This window comes from Penicillium canariense, assembly GCF_028826845.1.
Source record: "Penicillium canariense strain IBT 26290 chromosome Unknown utg000001l_segment0_segment0, whole genome shotgun sequence".
In the NCBI taxonomy this organism is placed as follows: Eukaryota; Fungi; Ascomycota; class Eurotiomycetes; order Eurotiales; family Aspergillaceae; genus Penicillium; species Penicillium canariense.
In genome coordinates, this window is record NW_026622728.1 from 2,210,500 (window position 1) to 2,231,133 (window position 20,634).

General features: G+C 54.7%; 5 protein-coding genes across 5 annotated transcripts; 4 read left to right on the forward strand and 1 right to left on the reverse strand.

Annotated features, from left to right (window-relative positions):
- Nucleotides 1-219: 219 nt before the first annotated feature.
- Nucleotides 220-2,307, forward strand: N7482_000765 (putative nucleoporin Nsp1; the record flags this gene model as incomplete). The annotated part of the gene is made up of 4 exons (XM_056682890.1): nucleotides 220-865; nucleotides 910-1,861; nucleotides 1,922-2,045; nucleotides 2,098-2,307. 4 exons carry the CDS (start codon nucleotides 220-222, stop codon nucleotides 2,305-2,307), a joined length of 1,932 nt encoding a protein of 643 aa, XP_056546496.1.
- A 1,989-nt stretch (nucleotides 2,308-4,296) lies between these two features.
- Nucleotides 4,297-6,048, forward strand: N7482_000766 (putative glycosyl hydrolase; the record flags this gene model as incomplete). Its single annotated transcript, XM_056682891.1, has 1 exon — nucleotides 4,297-6,048. The coding sequence occupies one exon, from the start codon at nucleotides 4,297-4,299 to the stop codon at nucleotides 6,046-6,048; it is 1,752 nt and encodes a 583-aa protein (XP_056546497.1).
- A 6,629-nt stretch (nucleotides 6,049-12,677) lies between these two features.
- Nucleotides 12,678-13,227, forward strand: N7482_000767 (short coiled-coil protein; the record flags this gene model as incomplete). Its single annotated transcript, XM_056682892.1, has 2 exons — nucleotides 12,678-12,979; nucleotides 13,044-13,227. 2 exons carry the CDS (start codon nucleotides 12,678-12,680, stop codon nucleotides 13,225-13,227), a joined length of 486 nt encoding a protein of 161 aa, XP_056546498.1.
- A 4,234-nt stretch (nucleotides 13,228-17,461) lies between these two features.
- Nucleotides 17,462-18,466, reverse strand: artA (14-3-3 adaptor artA; the record flags this gene model as incomplete). The annotated part of the gene is made up of 4 exons (XM_056682893.1): nucleotides 17,462-17,566; nucleotides 17,640-17,710; nucleotides 17,774-18,322; nucleotides 18,406-18,466. The coding sequence occupies 4 exons, from the start codon at nucleotides 18,464-18,466 to the stop codon at nucleotides 17,462-17,464; spliced, it is 786 nt and encodes a 261-aa protein (XP_056546499.1).
- A 1,480-nt stretch (nucleotides 18,467-19,946) lies between these two features.
- On the forward strand, nucleotides 19,947-20,555 carry N7482_000769 (uncharacterized protein; the record flags this gene model as incomplete). The annotated part of the gene is made up of 4 exons (XM_056682894.1): nucleotides 19,947-20,080; nucleotides 20,229-20,294; nucleotides 20,352-20,417; nucleotides 20,516-20,555. The coding sequence occupies 4 exons, from the start codon at nucleotides 19,947-19,949 to the stop codon at nucleotides 20,553-20,555; spliced, it is 306 nt and encodes a 101-aa protein (XP_056546500.1).
- Between the last annotated feature and the right edge of the window lie 79 nt (nucleotides 20,556-20,634).

Genomic DNA, 20,634 nt, shown 5'->3' on the forward strand with positions numbered 1-20,634 from the left:
CCTGCCGATTAATTATTGCCGTGCTCTCCTCCTACCTTAAACTCACCCTCACCTCTCGCACGCTGGGTTCAATTGACGCTCAAGCGAGAGATTGAATCGCCTTCCTTGGACCTGTGACCTCCTTTGCAGGTTTCCCCCCACCTTGCATTGGTTGACAGCCGTTTCAGCTGCTTTTTCTCCCAATTCTGCCGATTCGTTTGTTTGCGACAACGCATCACCATGGCGTTCTCCTTCGGCGCCCCAGCTTCTAGCGGGGCCTCCAGCGGCAGTCTTTTCGGCACGTCGGGCAACGCCTTCGGTTCCAACAACCAGAGTAGCTCGAACACTGGTGGTGGTGGTGGTGGTGGTGGTGGTCTTTTCGGAAATGTAGGAGCTTCTTCCACCAGTGGAAGCGCTTCTCCTTCGCTGTTCGGCACAGCTGCTTCTGGCAGACAGAGCCCTTCTCTCTTTGGTAGTGCTGGTGGCGCTTCTACCACGACTTCCGGAGGAGGCTCTGGCTTCTCCTTTGGTGCCCAGTCTCAAAACACATCTGGCAGCCAGAGCGGCAGCGGCGGCGGCTTGACGTTTGGCGCCAACGTCCAGACCCCAAAGCCCCAAGGCACTCTTTTCGGCAGCGGCGCCTCATCAGCTACCCCATCGTCAGCTACTCCCGGCCAGGCCGCCGGTTCTCTGTTTGGTAACACCTCAACCACACCCGCTGGTCTCCCGCCAGCATCAAAGCCACCTTCCCTCTTTGGAGGACAGAATGCCGGCTCTTCCAATACTTCGTCGTCTACCGCTGCTCCCTCTTCTACTACACCAACCACCTCGCAACCACAGGCCTCCGGCGGCTTTTTCGGGACCGGTGCTACTCCCGCGGCCTCAGGTTCTCTGTTCGGGGGGGCTCAACAACGCCTGCCGCCCCGGCAGGTGGCCTTTTTAGCACTGCCAATAAGCCGGCCGAGTCCAGCACCCCGAGCGCAACCGCAGCCCCAGCTTCCAAGCCACTATTCGGTGCTGGAGCTGCTGCTCCCGCTGCAGGCGGTGCGCAAGCATCCTCCCTCTTCAAGGCGCCTTCTGTCGGCGGCGACGCAGCTACTAAGCCTACATTCTCCCTCGGTGGGCCTTCTTCTGCGTCCTCCGCAACCACAGTCGCATCCCAGCCTTCCTTAGGAACTCCCACTACGTCCACTGCTGCTCCTCAAAAGTCCCTCTTCCCCTCCCTCGGGGGCGCCACATCCTCCGCCGCTCCGTCGTCCACGGCAGCGCCCGCGCCCGGTGGAAGCTCATTGTTCCCTAACTTGGGTGGTGCCAAATCTACCGCGGCAGCTACTCCGGGGACTGCGGCCACTACTGCCACGCCTACCACCACACCTGCTGCAGCAGGCAGCCTGTTCTCCCAGCCGGCTAGTGCTACACCGTCCACTCAACCTGCTGCTACCACTTCCACCGCAACTGCACCGGCTATGGGTGCAACCGCTGGTGCCGCAGCCGGCACTGGTGCCTCTGCGCTTGGCCAGTCAACCACTGGCCCTGCTCCCCCAGCTCAGTCCCGCCTGAAGAATAAGACCATGGATGAGATCATCACTCGGTGGGCAACGGATCTAACCAAGTACCAGAAGGACTTCCGCGAGCAGGCTGAGAAGGTTGCTGAATGGGATCGTATGCTGGTGGAGAATGGTAACAAGGTTCAGAAGCTGTATGGTAATACAGTCGACGCCGAGCGTGCTACCCAGGAGGTTGAGCGCCAGTTGGCATCGGTGGAGGGTCAACAAGAAGAGCTGAGCTCGTGGCTCGATCGGTACGAACGGGAAGTCGATGAGATGGTATCTAAGCAGGGGACCCATGGCGAGCAGGGGCCTGACCAGGAACGTGAGAAAACGTGAGTGGTAAATTCCATGTTGACTCTTTCATGCCTGGACTAACTAAATTCTTTCAATAGATACAAACTGGCCGAGAAGCTCTCAGAGCGGCTGGACGAGATGGGCAAGGATCTCACCAGCATGATCGAGGAAGTCAACGGCGCCTCTGCAACCATCAGCAAGACAAACCGGGCAGACGAGCCGGTAGGTCACATTCTGCTATACTCATTGTTCCTACTGCTCACGCTTGCAACAGATCTCTCAAATCGTCCGCATCCTCAACTCGCACCTGTCTCAGCTGCAGGTTATCGACCAAGGCACCTCCGAGCTACAGGCCAAGGTTGCTGCCGCCCAAAAGGCCGGTCAGTCAATCTCCTCGCGCCTTGGATACGGCTATGCCAACCCTGGTATGGGTGGCGGCAATGCTGCCGATGATTTCTACCGCTCTTACATGGGCAGACGGTAGAGGGATGATATCATGCGTGTCTTAATGATTCTTTAATCGCGGGCTGTCGATCGACAAATTACTCAATGGGAAAGGAGTGAATTTTAGTTAGATTTTTTCGTCATGTACTTGCCTTGCGCTCCTCTTATGGCAGTTGTTCCCGGTCGAAATAGTATCCCGGGGAGAGCTTTGTATTTGTTGTCAGTCTTTCTCTGGGCTGGGTCTGGTTCATTGGTTGCCGGTCGAGGGGCTAGAAGGGCGTAATCCCAAATCATCTGGGGGGAGGTCTGTGGCTGCCCCCGCGGTGTTTCTTTTCTAATATTCCTGTGTCTCTTATTACTACTACCCGAACTGTACTGCACTTCTTTGGTCCAGAGATGCTCTGATTTACCAACCATTTTATGTAGTCCATGCTCGGCATCTCATTGATATGCCCCTAGCAGCCTTGCCAGTCAAGGCTCTCAACGGGATGGAGTTCTGGACAATGGGGGTGAAGAGTTGTATTCCATTGTATCCACGACGAGGTGACTCCGAGTCATTCCTTCACCTCCTGTCTAGTTCTTACCCCAGATATCCGAACTTTTGTGCGACCGTTCATAAACAAAGAGGTCCTTAACCACTCATTTCGCCATATCAGAGGCCTAAACAAGCAATTCTCATGTTTGTGCAAGATTCCCAGCGTTTATTCCCACTGGCTTTGGCTGACGTCCCTCTCTTGCCACGGGGATAGTCTTCTTAACTCTGTTCTTGGGCTCTTTGCGCGTTCCTCCGTGACAGACAATTGGCGGGTTGGATAGCCCAACTCGCTGCGGATCCATAGCCATACTCGGTACGCCTGTTATAGATACAATTAGCTAGCTACCTTGATCATGGGTAAGGCTTAGATCAAATTGAGCCTCTCATGCTGCTATTTTTTCCATTCCTCACAAAATAGCTGACCACTCACTTGCTTTAAACGCAGCGGCCGCGTTCACCGGTGCTGATGTAGATGACTTATTGACTTCGCGATTACGGTGATCGGCAAAGACAAGTAAGACAAGTAAGAGAAGTCATCTAATGGATTGCATCTACACTTCATCATCTTCATGTTTGCTGACTTCTTCGGATCTCTTCAAGCAATATGTGGTGGATTGGCCGGCACTGCCTCGAACAACTCCGAGCAGTGCAGAACTCTGGCTGGATATGTGTACAATGGTTACTAGTTTAGCCTGGCAACTCCTCGCCATGCCATCCTCCTGGAGACGGTGATCTTCCATGCAAGCCATGTACATCGTGTTGAGAACTTACTCTTTACGTCAATACGAAGACCAGCCCCGCGTGCACACGCTTGGGGCTCTCCTCAATGGCCTCATCCATGGTCCTTCATGGCTTCTATCCTGGCCTTCCTCCTCCGGGGACATCCGCTTTTTACGGCCCGGCCCCCCAGCTGCACATTCGTCTTCTCCTGTGGATGTGATTCATGGCTTCACCATTGATTTCTTCTACTTGATCCCTCTCATAGTAGCAAGGGCTTGGTTGGTACTATCAATCTTGCGTCTGCTGCGACCTGACCAGGAAAGCAAACGCATCAGGGCCAGTTCAGTTCGAGCGTAACGTGGTCAAACGGCTCTTGTCTTGGACAAATCCCTTGCAGCGGGCATCACGCGACGACCATGTGGCGCCTGATGGCCACCACACCGCGGCTCGTGAAGTCCCGTGAGCCCTTTTTCACCAGCCCGCAGTCTCTCCCGGCCTCTCCGGTGCTTTCTCGGGCCCGTGGAACGAACCTTATGGCGGGGAGATCCAATCTTCCCTTCCCAGCGGCTGGGAGTGGGCCCCTCCAAGGTGACTAAGCCCTGCGAGGGCCGCCCCGGGGCGCAACCCTTCCTCCCCATTTCCCCGCATCTGAGACTGACCGCGCCCATAGTCATTCCTTACGCAGGTCGTGGTGTTCGCACATTTTTATAGAGGAGGGGACCGCGCTGAGCTGTGGCAGGCCAGATTTCCCTCCCTGCAGACAGAGCAGACAGGATGGCTCGCTCGTCGTCACACGCCCCGGCCGGGCTGTCATGGTCTACTCTCTATATGATTCTGACACTATTTTTCCTCTCCTTTGCGGCCGTGGCCAATGCGCTGGCGTATGGGCCTCAGAAACCCCTTGCAGAGACGGGTATCGGATCTGAAACTTCCTCTTCCCCCCCGGAAGACCTTGCAACCGAGACCGAGCTGGAAGATAGCAATGGGACAGAGCCCTTGGGCTGGACACCTCCTGCTGAGACATTGCAGGACCTGCTCGACGCATTGAATGTCATGCAGGACGAGTATTTCGTGCTTTGGTTGGGCACGTGGCCATCCAGCATCGATTGGACGGCGGCCGTGCTGGGGACGCACGTCGCGGCGACACTATCGGCCTTCTCATCCAGGACATTTGTCGTTGTTGAAGCCGAGCAATCGCATGACCTCTCCTTCTCTTCATTCGAGAACACTGTCAATTACTTCTTCAGTCAAACCAGTACGTTCTACTTCGGTGAGAATGCTTTCAGCCTACGGAACCAAGCCTACGACGACATGCTCTGGGTCGTGTTAGATTGGCTGGAGAACATCAAATTCCAAGACCTGCACTCGACCCTGCACTATCCCACCTCCAACTCCTCTTCAAACAATACGTCCTCACAAGCATGGTATGGCACGCAATTCTGTGACGCGGCGGCACACCGAGCACGGGTCTTTTATGAGCTCGCTTCAGCCGGGTGGGACAAGACCCTCTGTAACGGTGGGATGATTTGGAATCCTTCCTTGACCCCGTACAAGAATGCCATCACGAACGAGCTCTACATCTCCGCCAGCATTAGCATGTATCTCTATTTCCCCGGGGACCCCATCGACGCGCCCTTCGTCGCCAACTCGCCCGGCAACAGGGCCAAACGGCCGCACCCGCATAATCCTATCCATCTCAATGCTGCCATAGACGCCTATGCATGGCTCAAAAAGTCCAACATGACTAGCACTGGTGGCCTCTACGCCGATGGCTTCCACATCAGCGGCTGGCGCGGCTCGTCGAACCCGGGCTCGCGCAAATGCGACGTCCTCAACACGATGGTGTATACTTACAACCAAGGTGTTGTTCTCAGCGGGCTGAGGGGGCTCTGGCTCGCCACCGGTGACCAGGACTACCTGCGTGATGGCCACGAGCTGGTCTACAAGGTGCTGCGCGCCACCGGGTGGCCGCAGACGACATCTCTGAAATGGGCAGGGCTAGGACGCGGTGGTGTGCTGGAAGACACATGTGATTCGCGCGCAAGCTGCTCGCAGGACGGGCAGACCTTCAAGAGCATATTCTTCCACCACCTCGCGGAGTTCTGTCGGCCACTGCGGCCGCAAGAGGAAAGGTTCCTGGCGAACGAGAAGCGGCAGCCTGCTGCCGACGAGGACTGGGCCCAAGTCTTCAACCGGCATCTACTGCGGTGCCGTGCTTACGGGCCCTGGGTTGAGCATAACGCGCGGGCTGCGCTGGTGACTCGCGACGAAGACGGCAAGTTCGGGCAGTGGTGGGGACTGCCCTTCCCGCAGCTCTCGGTGTCGAGTGAGATTGTAAATAGTAGCACGCTTCCTCCCGGTGCCGTGGATTACCGCAACGACGGGTTTGACGCCGATGCCACAACTGACGGTGTGTGGCGGGACTTCAATGACCGTGGCCGGGGGCGTACGGTTGAGACGCAGGCTGGCGGTGTCGCTGTGTTAAGAGCTTTGTTGCAGTGGCAGACCAGTGACGCCCTCTCATGAATACGGTGGCTCCAAGGTTGGTGTGTTTTTTGGCGATGCATATCATTATTCTCATTGTGTGTCCTGGGCGCTTTCAGGTTCCTGTACTCTACAGATTCTCATTCTATGGACATTCCATGCAATCACGATCAGGCGGGTTCCGGTTCGACCCTATCTTTCCCATTGACAGCAAGCCATGCAGCGCTAATATCGCCGTAGGGTGAGATGGGACGAGATATATTTTTTCTTACCGTAGTACGTACGCATCTTCTCCTACAGTAGCATGAACGACCGTCACCTTCAATCTTCTTCCAGCGCGCCCAGATACCCAGCCAAGCCGATGCACAATCAAGCACCAGACTCTTCTTCCGCTTACCTGATGTCTCTCTGCCATCTTCTATCTTCTATCTTCTTTTAACTCCCAACTAGTCCGTGCACGGAGCCCGACTCCGGCTCTCCGGATTCAGTCTTACCTCCATCCGCCCTAGTACGGCGTACAAGACCTTCAATCGATCGACCACAGCGGAGTCAAGCTCCCACATTCCGCGCAACCCAGCTCCACAGAAGCTATGGGACAGGCTCCTCCCCAAAACAAGAAACCAGATTTGAAAACAGGATTGCTCCATCGATGGATCTGCGCGGGATACTGATCCTGGCTCGTCCGAGCGTTCTGTGTGACCCCTTGAGCCTCTTTGATCCGGTCGGGTCTGGGATGTATCTGAGCTTGACGGACGGGGTCGGGGTGCTCGGTTGCGTTGGGGATGGTTGGACCGAACTACCGAACTACCGAACTAGATTGATTTGAATCTTGAAGCGCCGACGGGCGACGACTGGGTCGCTATGCATTGTGGTACGATGGTGATTTCAGCCGGGGTTGGTTGTGAGTTCGCAGTGGATTTTACTGTCTCTGCTGGGATTTTGTCATTTTGACCTAAATCGGGATCCACCACAGTATAAGACATTTGAGAGCTTGGCTGACTACCATATGACCCAAGGGAATCCCTTGACGATGGAGAGTAGCGACATAACACCCTCCAGAGGGCGCATACCCGATCGCCGTTTTCACCCGCAAGCGGCCGTTCTGGTGTGGATGTTGATCTCGGGGGACCTGCAGCTACAACCTCCACTTTGCAACCTCCACCTTGCAACCATCCCGCGATAAATTACTGATTACTATCCGTACGGAAAATACTATACTATACTATACTCCAGATTAAAAAAAAAAAAAAAAATACCGCATACGCCGATGCGCAAGCGCAGATTCTTTGTTTCCCTAGCTCTTCTCGTGAAGAGTAGAAAACCCACTTTCAGAACATACAGGGGCGAAAGGAAGAACGAACGGACGAAGAAATCTCGCACGTCCAGCGAGGATATGCCAAGCCGCAATATCGTCCCACTCCGCCAAGAGGGCATTGCATGAGCAGGCCAATTTCTTGGCCTCTAATTGGCTTGGAAAGAAAAGAAATATCCCGCGGCAGCGCGAACACACCGGCCAGTGAGGCGCGGCGAAAACGAGAAATAAACCCACCGCCACTCCCTCATCGCCGCGCCATCAGGGCTTAGCGTGTCTTTTACGGCCCTTGTGCCCCCCCTCCTTCTGTGCCCTCCCCCCTCCCTCGTCCCGGACGAAGGACATGGAGTGAGTTGTACTGAGTGGGGGGACTTGGGAAGCGATGTAATTGGCACTGGGCCAGATGCAGATCAGCAGGGTGGCCCAGCGGGATAGAGAGACGAGAATGGAAACCTCTCGCGCGGAAGGGGAGGAGGATACTGGATCAGAGGGACCAAAGGGACCAGAGGGGCAGAACTGGCCTATCTCACAGTACTCCGTATGTAGTTACCGTATGTGGCACTCCGGCGACTCGATGGGGGCCGAGCAGTGAGCAGTGACAGTGGTTGGCGCGTAACGAGGGTCTCATCGTCATGAAGCAAGCGCCTCACGATGTTTGTTTCAATCGCCCCGAAGCACGTACTCAGTCTAACGACTAGCGGCCTCACTAGTAATGAATCAAAGACCAAAGTACTGTATACTCACATATTGCACCTCCCAAACACGAAGCTCTGTTGCGGGCCGTGAGCAGCGCATCGACAAGGCTCCCCTGGTGGAACCACCATAACCCAACGCAGTCACACGCGCCCCTTCGATGGAATGTCGGGCCTAAGCGTTCTTTCTACACCATCTGACTCGAAGGGGAGGAGGGGGGGGGGGGGGAGGGGGCGCCTGCGGAGATCCAGGGACGACTGCCACTGGCTCTTCAGGGCGTGCGCTGCGGCAGTCAAGAGGAGGGGGGGGAAGGGGCCCGCTGGACAAAGTGGATAGACAGTGTCTGGGCAGGAGTTAACGAGGATGAAAAGACAGCAGAAAACAGCACATCAGCAGGGCCGAGCAGAGAACTGCTCGACCCGGGCTGCGTTTATCGCGCATTCAGTACACCTTTCCACCTACAGTATGCTCGCCCCCACACCCACCTTTGCGAATGGCCCCAACTCGGGTCGCTGGGTGGAGTGGGAATTTTCCGATCGGTCACATTGGCGTCCCACTTGTCACGATCCGCTCCGACGAGTAAGGATAGCCGTCAACAAACCATGAAGCACAGGGGAAGAAGAAAAATCACATTCCACGGCCGATCGGCCGATCGGCCGAATGCTAAGGCTCAGGGCCGAGCTGCCGTGCCATGCGCTCATTCACGAATGCCGGCTGGGATATCTCAGGGCTGCGCTGGCGTTTTCCTCGTGCGACGGAACGCGCTCCCCGGAGATGGAGTGGCGTTGACGCTTCTGATTCGACTCGCTGCAGCCACCGACAAGCCACTGCCGGCGATGGGGACCCGTGGGTGTGGACGCTGGTCGGGCCCGGTACCTGGGAGAAACAATGAATGGTACAGGAGAAAAGGGCGGATGGTTGAGGACCATCCTGAACCGCCTACAGGCCCCGTGACCAGTTGCCCACCAGAGGCCCACGATGCTATAAACACATCTCCGGATGGGGAAGATGGACTATACGGAGTAGAGACTCTGTACTCGATTCACGGATGCACATGCTCCGTGCTGCATACACTATTGCCGATTTGATTTGCTCGAGCATGTTCGTCGTTCTTCCTTACTCTTCCAACCACTCTATCGCCTGCACCAAGCCTCATCGCAGTCCCCTCCAGGGTGGGGGACTACCATCAGCCGTTGACTCGACATTTTTTCAACCGAGCACGGTGGATTGATGGGAAAATCCTGGGGATCGGCACCCTACGGTGACCCTGTCTGGTTTCGCCTCCTTTTAGTCGGCCACCGATCCGTCAAATGATAATCATAATCCGACTTGAGCATGGCCCCCCGGGTGAACCCACGGGAATGGATCGTCCTGACCTCTGCCCAAGCGGCTGCGCATTTCTCTACCGGTCGGGCATTGGTGGTCCTGGACTTATGACTCCGCCGAGTCACTGGACACGGCATAGGATTCCATCAGGCGGCAGGAGCGCCTTCAGCCAGCATGGTGCAGCAGATCACCAAGCGGATTACGGACTATTCCTTACAGCTCCGGGAGGGTACAGTGAGGCAGAGGATCGCCGCCTGCTGGAGTAGTCCCTCGCTAGTCCCTGCCCCGGGATCACTATCTCCGACATCGACTCAAGTCAGGATTAGGACGGCCATCCTGCGACGGCATCGACCGTACGGAGAGGTCTGTAGAGGGAGCGCATCATCGCCGAGGGGCAGAATGGGTTCCCGTAAATAGGTTCCATGTTCCTTGGGTCCACGGGGCGCAATGATCGTCCGTCGAAATTGGTCCCCGATGAGGCAGGAAGCAGATCGCAACCCCCAAACAAAGTGAGTAAGGGAACAAAAAAGGTTGGACCCCCCGATGTCTATCTTTGTCCGAGGGCGAAGGCGAGGAAAAATCGTCGGCGGCTGATCCTGCATATCCCTTGCCCGACGCTCACGACATCGACGGATCATGAGTATCTAATTTTGCCACCATATCGGCGGCAGCGATGTCATCGGTGAAGCGAAGCACTGTTCCCTCGCATCCTCCCGTGTGTGGCGCGGTTCAGCGGTTCAGCGGTTCAGCGGTTGAGCGGTACAGCGATACAGCGATACCGATATGTACCAGGGGGGGGAAAGTGTACGGAGACCTCCGTCCGTATAAACTCCCGAAAGGGATCGGAGCCATCCAAATGGCGTCATGCCCACTCGTTGCGGCTCGATCGACATTGCATCGCGCCCCCCCCTCCTCCCTTCGTGGGTCCCTGAGCGCTGAGAGGTGGAGGGCATCCCGGTGCTCCGTCAGAAGTCAGAGGCGGTTTCCCCATACCTCCAGCACCAATGATGGTGCCTCAGTTGCGTTTCAGGCCAAAGTACGATTTCTTGTCCCCAGTTTCCCAGCTCCCCGTTCCCGGGGGGTTGGAAAAGGAAGTGGAATGTCTGAATAATGAGCGATGATGGGATCATGCGTCCTGTAGATCGGTCCATTGGTGGGGAGTCCATCTCTCAGCATCAGTATCCGTACTTTTCATACGGTCGGCAGGAATCCCCAGATTCAGCGTGTCGGAGGCGAGACGTGGGGCGGCTGAGATACGCGGCTCTTCCGGCTGAGAGCGGGAGAGAGAGGTCAATAGATTGTCTCTGTGGCGCCTGAAGGGTCCGGATATTCGAGTAGGTTTGCCCTCACCACCGGAACAGACCTGGCAGGCCGGGTAAGGGGGTGGAGAAATACGTGGGCATCCTATCAAGTTCGGTACAACTTACGCTACCCGATTTCTGCCACTCTGGCGGTGGAGCGTGCGATCAGTCATTCCCGACTGGGGTCGAGAGGTATTCAGGGGAGTATGAGCGAGGTACTGCGGAAGAGCGCAGTCCTCAGGTCCTCCGTACAGGATCCTGCATCCTCCGAACCTGGCAGTGGACGGTGGATTTTCCTGTCAACCCGCCAACTACTAATGGCGGAGGATGGTGGTGGAGGCTGGAGGAAGCGGTGTACTTCATCGCTTCCCACGACATAATTCCTCCGTCAGTGGACTAACGAAACTCTCACAGCTAACCCATTCGGTCCTGTTGTTACTAAAAACTCGGGCTAACCCCATTCGTTGATGAGGTCGGTTCCTGGTCGCTCATAGGCAGACCCGTGGGTGGGCCTCTCCACCCTGCACCGGTTCGACCCTCTTTCGGTGTCGCTTCCATGGAACCCGTAGGTTCTTCTCCTAGTTAGCTAGTCGGCCTAGTGTCTTTCTACCGGCCTTAGCGGATGCCCTAGTGTCCTTTCAACTGCTGGTTCTGCGGATACTGCTGGGTTGCTGGCTTCTGCTGGCTCTCTGCGCCCGCCCCCCCCCCCCCCCCCCGAAACTATCGACGGATTACGAAGGACTGACTGAGAACGACTCCGTAACCCTAAATGGGACAAAGGTAATCATGAGGGCCCCCATCCGAGAGGCGGAAATCGACTTAAGGACGCGACCGGATCCTCATAGTAATTAACTAATACTATAATCTTTCCTCATATACTCCGTAATCATCAGGCTCCATCGCATTCATAACCGTCTCAAACTAAACTGTGTGGCTGCCACGCGCCTCACGGGTTCATTTTGGAGAGGGGGGGGGACGATCACCCCAGGGGACCTCCCCTCCACCTACTGAAAAGGTGCGAAGATAGTCATGGGCGTGCCAATCACTCCCAGGGCCCAGCAGTATCAGCAGTATCGGCAGTACTAGCAGGCAGTACCCAGCAGGACCCAGCAGGGCCAGCAGGAAGGGCAGCCAGTAGTGGGCTGAGTGGACTTTGGTACTTTCGTCCGCCAGTGGTGTACGGCCCTGTGCTTTGATCACCCAAGAGACCCTGGGGGTACCGCCCGACCACGCGGCCGCCGTACCACCCTCGAAGTCACTGGCAAGTATCCGTCACCGCATTACCGTATGGTAAACGTAAACTCAGGAAACGTAGTAAAAGTCAGGAAAGTCAGTCCTCCACTCTGCTGTGTGCTCCTGTCGACTGCTGCTCTCTCTTTTTTCCCTTCTTCCTTTCCCCAACCCAACGCCCACATCGCCGTCCCCGATCTCCTCACCTGCTTTTCCTCTCGACTCTCGCCTCGCTCAGCGACCCTGGAATTGTCCCTCTCCGCCGCTTCTCACCACCTCCTCGCACCTCAACCTTGAAAGTCCCGATACACCGAAAACGTTGCAATCAACTCCACCGAACAACCCCCCCAACAGTCACCACCACCAACCCACATCCCCCCCCCCGGTCAACGTTTTCCTGCACGCGCTGAGAACGGTTTCCATATCGACTTGTGTCCTCCCGAAACTCTGGCGCGCCCAACCACCCGCCCTTCACTGAGCTCGTGGTCCGATTTCTACGCCCATTCACCCTCGTTCCGATCCCCCCACCGACCCCGGTAGCTACCTCAAGCGTAACACAGATTTCTCATCTGGGGTACATCGCTAGGGGTAGACCGTGGTCGTTCACCGTTCGTTTCGACCCGCCCAAAAGGACTCTGCTTCTCTTGCGTCCTTGCCCCTTTAACATTCACTCTCTCGCCGCCTCGATCTGTTGACTGCCGCACCCGTACCTCGGAATTCCATAGAAGTCGCCACGCTGGACCTCGCCAACTCCATCCTGTTCGACTGTGTCTGTTGCGAGCAACCCCCCTATGGCCTCTGACATAGAGATGAATGAAGCCTCACCTGTGCCTACTCTGCCGCATCCCAACGACGCCGGCCGCATGCATATGTCATCCCTGTCCTCATCGTCATCCATATCCGACGCCGAAACTGAACGCCGGGGCCGCTCCGAACGCCCGCGCATGGCGAGCCGCAAACCCTCTGCTTCTATATTGGTGCCCCGAGATCACCCCGAAATTGAAATTGAAGAGGAAGAATTTCCTCCCGACGACGCCCGCGCTATGAGTCCGCGCCGCAATTCTGCTGACTTAGAGCGATTGGGCAAGGAGGCCCGCCAGACGCTTCAGGAGTGAGTGCCCCCTCCCGATGGCCATGTTGTACAGATTTGAACTGACTTTTTTGGACCATGATAGACAAGCCAAGGCCCTCCAATCATCCCTTCAGGCTCTCGCCGAGCGCATCGATGCGGTCAAGTCCGACCACGATAAGCTGGAAAACGAGAACAAGATTCTACAAGACTACATTGGTGGTCTCACCCGCAACATGACCAAGACTGAAATGACCCGGAGTACAAAGGCACGAAAGGCCCAAAAATAACTCCGCCCTGACGACAGAAACTCGGAGGTGTCGCAGGAAGAACGGGAGAGGTCACAACACCACTGCGACTCGGGAGATGAAGACTTGATTTTCTCTGACCTAGGGAGTGTTTCTGGGAGCCCGCCATACGCCATCCGTTGCGCTCTCTCTTGTCGTTGATTATTTGATTCTTTTCCCACCCAGCCCCCAGCCCCTTCACGACAATCGTTTTCCCCCGGATCTTACGCGCCTGATTTCATGCTCGTGGATGACCCGTTTCGCGTCACCAGAACTGTGATCGGCATCCCAGTCTGGCGTCTGCGCCTCCACGGGATGACAAAGTACAAGGACCCTCCCTGACGCAATACCGGTTGCCCTCTTAACGGATGGCAGTATTGTACCAATGGTACAACTGCTCCCCCACGGTTGTCGCCACTCCACCTCTTCATACCTCTCTTATGACGCTCGGCTGCCCGACTGGTTCGAGTTGGCCACCCACACAATATCCGCATCGCCACGCATCCACCTACTATTCTCAAGATCATCCACGCCACAAACATCCGTCACCGACTTCCACCGCCTTTTTGACGCGGGACCGACCGTTGGAACCAGTGAGGACGGTCCCAGCGCGAGTGCTTATTTACAAGGGGGCAATGGATGTTCCGTGACATCATCGCATACTTGGGGTTCGTCAAGTGGTCCGCCACCTGAGTCTTGGCAACCTTCTCTTTCCAGGACCGTCCACCAAAACACGGGGTCAGCCCTCGGCTGTGTGCGACGCCAATCTCACCCTGATACGATGTGATCTTCATTTCGGCTGGATGATCGTCCTCCTTTATTTCACCTTTCCTGGTACCTAATCACCTGGGCTTTTTGCGACACTCCCCACACCCCCCTATTCCTACCCCCATAACACTACCATTATTACGGTGATCCTCTTCCCTCCCTCTCCCGGATCTACGTGTGATCTCATTCGGCGTTCTTCTCTTTTTTTTTTTCTCTCCATTTTCTCATGGTCCTTTTATCTGACTCACACGGCGGCTCTTTGTGAACACCGGTTTCACTTGTACTTTTTTTCTTTCTCTTTTTTCTTTTTTTATCATCGGATGCATAGCACCTTGGGCGTTTCGGGGACTGGGACTAGACTCGATTTGATTGGATGACTTCTTACCGGAGCCCGCAGCTGGATATGTTTTCGTTGTCGTATGGCATTGCATCATCATGGTCATGGGCAACAATAGGTAGGCGCGGAAAGTGGAAAGCATCTTACCCCCGGGGGATTCTCTTTTCGGAGCAGTCCATTGTTACTTTTACCTTCTGATTTGTTTTCTTCTTCCCTTTACACCTGATCACCTTTGCCTTTGCCCCCTCCCTTTTCTCCCTGTTTTGTTTCCCTGAAAAGGAGCACAGCATAACGGGGCGTACAGGAAAAGCGCAAACCCATGTACATCTTCCACACGTCTTGCATTTCTTCAAGCAATGGACTGGCTTTCCCCGGAGAAACGACTCATCAAGCCCAGACATACCAATGATTGTCTCCTCGTTCCATTTGCATACCCTATTTTCAGTTCTTTCAAGGGCGGCCTGCAGCCTTCTGCCTCCATTTTACCCATCTGTTATTATCCTTACGGCTCCATACCTGCTTTTGCCTTGCTATATCCAGGATCCCTGTGAATGTCTCAAGTCCCCTCCCTTGTTTTTTGTTTTTTCGTTTTTTATCATTTTCTCTGATGCGCCTCATACCATACCCCCGCTTTCTTGTCTGAAGTTGCATGGGCTAGTCGCATGGTGGTTTTTATGCAAAGCGATTCATAGCAATGGGGAATCAATCACTTCAATGAAATCATCACAACCCCTACCTCGTAGCCCACACCCCGTAGGTGTGAAAGTAAGGTTGTGTAGCGCTGATACATGAGACTGGTAAACGGTGTCTCTGTAGAGTCAGCATTTCAGTCGTATCTATTCATTCATGGGAGGACAGGGAAAGGACCCGCTTCTGTTTTCGCTGCGGAGGTATCTGCCACTCCTTCTCTTTGACCGGCCATCCACTCACGACCTAGGCCAAAGAATGAACACAGGAAACTTGTACAACTGTCCGCTCGCTGCCCATATCGGCGTTGCCACTTGTACCCTAGCTCATTTATTGACTATCCTCTCTCGAGTATGATTTTACCTTTCAGTTCTGTCTCTGCCACGCTGTTTGTGTTTTTGGGCAGGGATGGGTACATGTGTAGCGCAGGTAGATTCTCAAGTCAGTGTACCTAGCAGTTCGCATGAGGCGACTTGAAAAACACCAACCAGCGAGGAATAGTATTATCAAGAACATTCCATACAAAGCCGAATCCTTTGCCGAATCCTTTCAGACATAGGCGCCCCCGGCCAGGCAAGGTCCTTGGCATGGATAGACGAATCTGACGTCAGGTTTGACTGCCATTTCGAAATCAGCAACGATATAACAAGCAGACTAATGATGATACATGATACATGATACATGATACATGATACTTGCGCAACAGTAACATCAGTAAGCTGAGTGGGTACAAAGAGCATCAATATGCTATATAGCTAGGAGTGGGATATGTGAATAGAGATCTATGACCGAAAACATAATCGGGCCTAGAACTCTACAAAATCACTTAGCAAAAGACGACTCATTGCAGAAGGATACGGATCATCTCGACCCAATACTGTACTATTTCCTCATGGTCGAGGTAGAGCCAGCGCCGGCATGCCCGCTGTTTTATTCCCCGTTTTGTGAGACCATTGCGCAAGCTGGTCGCTTCTCCTCTGATACCTTTTTGCAGGAGCTATTATGCAGGCCGGGACTTGCAATTCCCCCACGTGAAAGAAGCCTCGAAGAACTAAGAAGCTTACCCTATTAAGATACCTCAAGAACTCATACGCCGTTCGCCTCGTGGTTCTCGTGCCGGGCCAATTGAGAACGATGGGTGATATGTCAACCCGGTAAACATGCTTGGCTTCGCGAAGACGTCGGCATACCAAGCTGTTGGGGCATTTAATGCCTTGGCGAGATCTCTAAGCCTCTAGTGGGTTTCAAAGAAGAACAGTTCCTGCATTAGGGTAAGTAGGGATCGGATCGTAATTATATTCCACATGCAGAATCTTCCCTCTCTGAGTTTGGCAGCCCCAGATCCTGAGTGCATAAATCCGGTGCCTAGAAGCTCAACCAGAGAAACCAAAACCAAATAACACTGCGGTGAACCATGGCGATTGCTCTCTTCAATTGAACCCCTGCCAGCAGTAATGGAGAGCGCTCCGTCGGAGCGTGCTGACTACAACATTGAACATGCTAGATTGCTGATCAAGTTATCCAAGAAACCGTCGATGGCCCTAATCATACTTCGTTCCATACTTCGTTCCATACTTCGTTCCATACTTCGTTCCAGTGTCTACCAAACCATCCAGTGACAGGTCTACTACTACCGGTCCATGATGATTCCAAAGGGCCGAGATTGCCACGTTCACCAGCAGAGCACGCCTGCTACAACGTGACCAGTTACTACCAATACCAGCAGGTAAATGTTACTGAGAGCAGTTGATCTTTATGAGAAGAAAACCACATCTAGCGAGCATGAAACGCCACACGGCACGAGTACGAAGAGATATAAAGATCATAAGAGAAAAACAGAGGTCAGGAATCATGGAAGAAGGGACCAATAAGAAGAAAAAGCCAGATCGGGGATCAGTACGAGGCCCTCATTGTAGTTCCTGATAAGGAAGCTGATTTAAAAAAAGGATTCTCTGTCCGTGTGTATGTGTTGATGGGGGTGGGGGTTGGAGAGTGCGCGCAAAGGGGACTCTTTAAAGGGTAGTTAAGAGGCAGGTCGACAAAATAACAAGGAGAATCAAAGAAAAAAACGAAAAGAGAAGAACTGAACAAGTCCAGTCCCAGAGCAGCAGGTAAGGCAAAGCACCCCACCAACCGCCGCAAAAGCCCAAGCAGAAACGTGGCTCAAAGTAAAAGCGGGTTTCCTCCAAGAGGGACATCGACAACACACAGTACCTGACGTATCCTTTCCCATCCTGAGGCTATGAGCCCCCCCAGACAGTGGAACCGAAAGATTTCAGTTCATATCGATGCGCACATCTCACAGTACTTCCTCTTTCCCTTTAGGCGCTCCCCCGCTCAAGCTCTCCTTTATTCTGGGCAGACCTATCGTGCCACTCTCTCGATTGTCCCATCCGTCTCCCGAGGACGTGAGTCCATCATCAAGATCTTTTTAGATTTCATTCTTTACTCAGCGGCCTGCTTATCCTCGGCAGCCGGAGCCTCCTCCTCCTTCTTCTCGGCCTGAGCACCCTCAGCGGCGGGCTCAGCCTCGGACGAGGTCCAGAGGGTCTGATAAAAAGGAGGAAACGGTTAGACAGGGTGAACTCGTATAGGTCTCAAAGATTGGGGGTATAAAACATACCAGGTTGTCACGGAGAAGCTGCATGATCAGGGTGGAGTCCTTGTAGCTCTCCTCGCTGAGGGTGTCGAGCTCTGCATAACACGTTAGTCCCCTGATTTACGCACTCGAAGGAATAACTGTGGACAAAAACTGACCAGCAATGGCATCGTCGAAGGCCAGCTTGGCCAGGTGGCAGGCCTGGTCGGGGGAGTTGAGGATCTCGTAGTAGAAGACCGAGAAGTTCAGGGCCAGGCCGAGGCGGATGGGGTGGGTGGGAGCGAGGTCGGTCTGGGCGATCTCGGTGGCGGCCTTGTAGGCCTCCAGGGAGGCATCGGCAGCACCCTTGCGGCGGTCGCCAATGGCGAACTCAGCCAGGTAACGGTGGTAGTCACCCTTCATCTTGTGGTAGAAGACCTTGGACTCGCCGGACTGGGCGGACTTGATGAGGTGGTCGTCAAGGACCTCGAGGATGTCGTCGCAGATCTTGGCGAGCTCGGCCTCGATCTTTTGACGGTACTCCTTGATCAGAGTAACCTGACCCTCGTTGCCCTTGGACTCCTCCTTCTGCTCGATCGAGGTGACGATTCTCCACGACGCACGGCGGGCACCAATGACATTCTTGTAGGCGACAGACAGGAGATTCCGCTCCTCAACGGTGAGCTCAACGTCGGCCGAGGCAACGACCTTCATGTTCTCGACCATCTCTGTGGGCGCATGTCAATATTCGAAATCCGCGATAGATATCCCCACTGAAATTGGGGGGACTGGTGATAGGAGTAGAGCAAACCTTCATAGCGCTCAGCCTGCTCAGCGAGCTTGGCGAGGTAAACGGCGTCTTCGTGACCCATGGTGAAAAGTTCTACAAAATCAATGGAAATTCTGATTAGTTCATGTCACACAACGAACCGAGTCTGGATGGCCATGATAGTTGGAGATGAGAGTGGGGATCACGCCATCGACATCATCGCCAGCGACCGGGAGGGGTAAAGACGCGGTGAGGGCGGCATATTATTTAACACCGTTTAGTGGCATTCCACTTGACATCACGATGGATATTTTCGGACACAGCCATCCCCTCGCTGGGCCCGGAGACGGTCGATCATCGATGGTGATGGCGCCGACTTGTCGGCCCTCCCGGCTGAGCTTGTTTTGGGGGGGGTCAACCACAGCGAAGCGGTCGCGGCACCGGCCCCGCCAGTAAACAAGGGAAGAAGAGGAAGTGGTATCCCCGATGGCAGACGTGCGATCTCGATGAGGGAGCGGTGTGAGGGGAAAGGTGATAAATTTTTAGAGGGGGTCTCCTGGGACTTTCCCCATGTCCAATGATCCCCGGTCGAGAAGTGTGTGGTTGTGTGTGATGGCAGGTTGCAGGGCGCGATCAAGGAGGGCAGAGAGAGATTGGATGAAACGAGGCGAACTCACCTGGAAATTGGAGAGGAGGGAAAAGGAGCCGGGAAATAGATTGGGGGGATAAAATGGATGGAGTGAAGGAAGAAGGGGGAAGGTTGAAGTTGAGGGAGAGGAGAAGGAGGGGGGAGAACACAGAAGGCGGTGTTGTTGGGATTTACGTCGAGCAGCAAACCACAACGCGGGACGGGCAACTCGCACGGCGACTACTAACGACTATCGATGAACAGCATCTATAGACTCGGATGATCTCCTCCCATGTGCCTTTCTGGTTACGCCTGATTACTCCCCTGCGTGGTTGGCCTTCCCCCCTCTCTCGCTGGATGTTCTACGCCCTCGAGTCTTCTGTGTGGTTCGGTGGGCCTGCCCAGCGTCATCCCCCATCCCGCGCCCGCCAATCGCCCTGGAACGTTTCCCCTATGAAGTACTCGCGCCTCACTTTGGAAGGGCACACTGTGCTCACCAGCTTCCAAGGCAGAGCCGGCGCTAAATACCTCGCTCGTTTCTGCCGGTCTGAAGTTCCCCACTAGTCTCGACTACAGACTACTAAGCCTGGTCATGTTCACTGAGGCTGCCACCATCTCTTCCCATGATGTCTGAGCACAGATAGATGAACCAGTTTCCGTCGTCACGTAGTCCACTAGTCACCAGTCACCCCGTAGACACAAGAGGATCTGAGGCCCCTCATGATCTCCGTCCAAGCCGAATGAGAGCGCGTTTACTTATCGCAGAGATTTCCCGGGCTGACATAAGCCATCATCTAATACAACCCCGGACCTGCCTCCCGCAGAATCACATGATGGGGTCTTGGCGCCTGTCGTCATGGCACGCCTGTCAGCTTTCCCCCAGCTTGCCAGCCTTCTCTTAAGCTTGAACTTCCCTTTTACCTCTCTCCAGTCATCTCTCAATTTTCTACACACCATGCTCCGTCAGACTATCATCCGACCTGCCGTCACGGCCAACCGTGCTCTGCTGACCCGGTCCTTCTCGGTTGCCGTGCCCCGAATGGGCGAAGGCGACACTGGCGCCCCTCGCTCTGGCGGCGCTGCTTCTGGGTTTGTACCACCTCCATCGCCCCTGCATCATCCCCTGAGCTCCCCTCGGCTATGCCTGTGCCCAGGAGTCCTGAACGGCGACTGTGGACCGCGTGTCTGCCTGGTTCCTACCGTATGACATCATCAATTGCTGACAGTTGCCTTATAGTGACTCGTTCACCAAGCGGGAGGCTGCCCAGGAGGCTCTCTACATCCGTGAGAAAGAGCTCGAGAAGTAGGCTTTTCTGGACCACTGAACTCAAACACACCTGCTAATTATGATTGGGAACAGGCTCCATACGCTGAAGAAAAAGATTACCGATCAGCGTCAACACCTTGATGAGCTCGAGAGTCACATGTACGTTTTGGAATCCTCCCAACTGTGCCTTTGCTGAAAGCACACTTCTTGTGTCTGGTCATGCTCTGCCTATATTTTGCAGTACTAACTCCTCCCAGTGACAAGTTGACGAAGGACCAGTCCGGCGGCAAGAACTAGATAAAGTACATGCCAACTGCTTCCGTCCTTCCTATGCCATCGAACGGTTGACTCCAATTGCCGTGTACCATATTATCGT